Here is a 4,879-nt window from a genome sequence, read left to right as displayed (position 1 = left end):
TCAATACGGACACCCTACAGCGAATCTAAGCGAGACGAGCGTCGACTGCCTTTGTTGCACCCGCTACGGACGACGATTACGATACATTGTACGGCCTACCTGTCGCAAATAATAATTTTTACTCGCTGCGTTACACCGGCTGGCATCGATAGTGCCTAATACCTACTGCACTTGCATTTTGTCTTGACCGCTTCGCTTACTTATAATTTATAACTATGCCCGCTGCTAAATGTGATGCTTGCGGTAAATTTACCGCTGCTTATGATGCTGTAGGCTGCGCCGCTTGCTCTCGTAGCTTCCACTATCAATGCTTATCTATAGCTAGTGACGAGTTTAAGAAGCTGCCCAAAGATGCTAGGAAGGTCAGGAAATGCTATGTTTGTAAAACGGAAGAGAGGAGCATTAAAACACCCACTCGCGGGCCGTCCGGGCCGACAAATAAAAATGTCGGTACGGCGACGGTTCGCGGATCGGACCATGCGCCGCCGGCCGGTGCCGCGACTGCCGTTCCTCTCGAACCTCCGCCTACAACTGTAACCGATACAGCTGAGTTTTCTCCTGAACAACCTAAACCTAACTATACAACAGAGTTAGAGAAACGCTTGACAGACTTAATTAAAATCTCACATGACTCTTTAAAGGCCGAAGTGGGAAGAATAATTAAGGCGGAGATAGCTAGGCACAGTGCCGCCGTTACTGAGGAGTTGAATCATAAAATTGTACTTCTGGAGGAGAAATCTGAACGGATTCAAGAATTGGAAAAGATGGTTACGGCGTCAGAAGAACGCATTTTGCAGCTTGAGAAAGATTTCGGTTCACATCAGCAGTGGCTACGCATGAACAACTTGGAGGTGTCCGGCGTGCCGGAATTGGCAAACGAGTCCCCTAGTGATATCACTATTCAAATTGCTAGGCATGCGGGTGTTACACTTCAACCGGATGATATCGAGTTTGCGCATCGTGTTCAACCCGTGCAGACGCAAACTGACAGACCGAAGAACATCGTGGTCAAATTGAGGCGACGCAGTTTAAAAGATAAAATATTGTCCGGTTTGAAAAAAAGCCGTGGAGTCAACACTGCGGACATCGGCATTGGTGGAGACTCAAGGAAAATTTTTGTACATGACCATTTGACCCCAGCAAATAAGTTTCTATTAAAGAATTGCAAAAAGATCTGTTCGGAAAAAGGTTACGAGTACGTTTGGGTAAAGAACTGCAGCATATACGTGCGGAAAGCTGACAAGCAACCATACATTCATGTTAGATCCGCCCTGGACTTTCGTAAAATCGCCTAGTTATCTCTTAGTTTTGCTTTTAATATTAATTTTCTTTATCTTACTTACAATAAATTCACCACAAGCTTACAAATACCACACAAAGTTTTACATAGAAACAATTACACTACATACTCATAACTATATTATTATTACTACACACACAAACTCAAACATAAGCCAAACACTGCTACTCCAATCTACGCTGGTTTCATTTAAATTAAACAAAACTACTTCTGAACTTCTTAATATAAATATGAGTAGAAAACTTATTATTTTGCTGCTCGTTCGCATACCTGACTACTATTTGCTCTCTTTTTCACAGTATTTTAATATCAAAATATTTTCACTCTGAACAATTTAAGAATTTTTTATCAAAACACCCGTGGCTTGCGAACAAAAACACTACAATTTTATCAAAATTTATTAAATAACAATTATGATGTAATTACTATCTCCGAGAGTTGGCTCTGCGACGGTGTATTGGATGCGGAACTGTGTGATGACAGGTACGACGTATTCAGGATGGACAGGGACAGAGCGCTTAGCGGTAAATCTGATGGGGGCGGAGTATTGATTTTGGCGCTTCGATCGTTGGGTGCGCGGGCGCGTCCTGAGTGGTCGCGCCCGGGTATCGAATGCTTGTGGATTACAATTCCCGCTGCTAAACTGCATAAACGTTACGGTCTCAGTTCTGTAGCATCTCAAACTCGCGATCTGCATTTATGCACGGTTTACACTCCCCCTGGTGCCTCTTTGCCAACTCACATTTCTTCTCTTGCTTCATTATTTGAAACAGTCGTGTCCGAAGCAATTAATGCTAATATTTTTATAGGCGGTGATTTTAACCTTCCACACATTCAGTGGAATAGTGGCTCCAGTCCTGTATTTGAGCGTCGGGGCACAGTCGAGTTGCAAAATGCGACTGTAAAGTTAATTGAGAGCATGAATATTTCCAACCTTGAGCAACATAATTTTATAAAAAATTGTAGTAACAATGTTTTAGATTTAATATTTGCTAACTTTAATTTAGAAGTGACAAAATCATATTTTCCTTTAGTAAAAGAAGACGTTTATCATCCTTCACTTGAAATAACAATCAGCGATATATTTTCGGCTCCTTTAACAGAAAGTTCAAAACCTATGCTTAGATTTCGTAAGGGTGATTATAATGCAATTAATGAACACCTTAATAGTGTGGATTGGCATTCTTACCTTGCCGCGGACTCCTTAGACGAGGCCCTTGAGAAATTTTATGAAGCCCTTAACGAGGTTATCGCTAGGTATGTTCCGTTGGATCTGCGTAACCGCAGAGATCGATTTCCAGTCTGGTTTAAGGCGAGCCTAATAAAAATTATCAAAGAGAAAGAAAAGGCACATAAAAGATGGAAGAAGTTTGGAAATCCACTAGATTACGACGAGTTCTCAATTTTACGCAACAGGCAAAAGAGAATCCAGGAGGAATGTTGGACTGAGTACGTCAGCAGCGTTCAGGAGAATATTAAATATAACCCTAAACAACTTTGGTCATTTATTAAGGCTCGTCGAGGTGGTGGCTCTGCTTATCCAAAATCGTTTGTATATAAGGATGAAATAATTGATAATAACCAAGATATATGTGAAAATTTTAGTGATTTCTTTAGTTCCGTATTTTGTAAACCTGCAGATAAATATGATAATTATCTCCTACCTCCACCTTTTTGCGACAGTGGTGAAACTATAAACTCAATTGATATCTGTTCACAACAAATTAGTAAACTTTTATTACAATTAGACCCAAACGGTGGAGCTGGCAGTGACGGTATTCCTGCATTTTTTATTAGAGAGTGTGCACTAAGCTTAGCCATTCCACTTACACTATTATTTACACGCTCTTTAAGAGATGGTATATTTCCCCAGAAATGGAAAGAGGCTTTAATTGTACCTATCTATAAAAAAGGGTCTAAAACTCTTATAACTAATTATAGACCTATATCCATCTTGAACCAGTTTGGCAAAATATTTGAGAAATTTGTATTATGTAACATTTATGACGTACTTAATAAAGGGATCCCACCTCAACAGCATGGTTTTCTAAAAGGCCGTTCCACAGTATCGAACCTGACTGAATTTTTAAACTTTACCCTCCGGAGTATGGAGAAGGGCAAGCAAGTTGACGTGATTTATACAGATTTTGAAAAGGCATTCGACCGCGTTGATCATGTAATTTTACTACGTAAACTTTACTGGCTCGGTCTTCGTGGCAATGTGTTTCGGTGGGTTTCATCATATGTTGCAAATAGGCGTCAAGCTGTCGTCCTTGGCGGTTGCAGATCTGATTTTATTGACATACCTTCTGGCGTCCCACAGGGATCGCACCTGGGTCCGTTATTTTATAATGCTTATTTGTACGATATTTATGCGGTGTTCAATAGTTCTCAATTCTTAATGTACGCAGACGATAAAAAGATTTATATGGAGGTATCTAGCCCTGATGATTGTGAAAAATTACAAAATGACCTAAATCGTTTATCTGATTATTATATTGTTAATCGTATTAATGTTAATGCAAGTAAATGTGTCCAAATAACTTTCACGCGTAGTTCTCACCCGATTGTGCATCAATATTATATAGCAGGACAGCCAATGCAACGTGTTAAATTGATACGTGACTTAGGAGTCGCCCTAGATGCTAAATTGACGTTCGAACATCACATAGATGATATTGCAAACCGAGCTTATAAAAATTTGGGCTTTGTATTTCGTGTCTGCCGAGATTTCAGTGACATCCAGTGCGTCAAGACAGTATACTACGCCTATGTAAGAAGTTTACTGGAGTACGCCAGCTTCGTCTGGTCTCCTCATTTCACGAAGTACAAAGACCAAATCGAAAAAATACAGCGGCGTTTTTTGCGTCATTTGAATTACCGTACTAGAATAATTGATGCGTCCTACGAGTTGTCGTGCACACGTCACTCTATGTTAAGTCTCGAGGATCGGCGTATGCTGTTAGATATCTCTGTGCTGCACGATATTCTGTCAGGACGTACAGATAGCCCTACACTGCTCTCTGAAATAAAGTTTTTCACACCCACTTACCGAACTCGCCACACGCATCGCTTCCTGTTCAGTGTTCCCCTGGTTCACACGAGGTACGCCCAGAATGCACCTCTTATCCGTGTCCTTAGAGACTACAATAAACGTTTCCACAATATTGACCTCTTTGACTGTAGCAAGGCAACACTAAAAAATCGTATTCGAAAAGTCCTAACGGAAAAATAGTAAGATTTTGTTATTATAAATACATAAATCGACTTTGGTTGGAGTACCTATAACAGACCGCACTCACACGCGCACACACACACACACACACACACACACACACACACACACACACACACATCATACTAGAGATCATAGTCTTGTGGACTCACTAACAATACTTGTTGCCTGTGTTAGTTTTAACTGTTTTGAGTATGATTCGCCAACTGTATTTCTGTGGACATCTGTCATTGGCTTTCTGTTTAGTACCTAAGTCCTATTATAATGTACTGTATTGCTGTTGATGCCCCAAATAAATAAAATAAAATAAAATAAATAAATATTTTGCGGGTAGCCATATTTTA

At 40.2% G+C, this 4,879-nt stretch overlaps 1 protein-coding gene across 1 annotated transcript; it reads left to right on the top strand.

The window, feature by feature from the left end:
• The first annotated feature begins 215 nt into the window (after positions 1 to 215).
• On the top strand, positions 216 to 2,195 carry LOC141438461 (uncharacterized). The gene has a single exon (XM_074102343.1). It carries the CDS (start codon positions 216 to 218, stop codon positions 1,293 to 1,295), a length of 1,080 nt encoding a protein of 359 aa, XP_073958444.1. The 3' UTR covers positions 1,296 to 2,195.
• Positions 2,196 to 4,879: the final 2,684 nt, after the last annotated feature.

Source organism: Choristoneura fumiferana, chromosome 18 (assembly GCF_025370935.1).
Source record: "Choristoneura fumiferana chromosome 18, NRCan_CFum_1, whole genome shotgun sequence".
In the NCBI taxonomy this organism is placed as follows: Eukaryota; Metazoa; Arthropoda; class Insecta; order Lepidoptera; family Tortricidae; genus Choristoneura; species Choristoneura fumiferana.
This window is presented reverse-complemented; position numbering and strand designations above follow the sequence as displayed.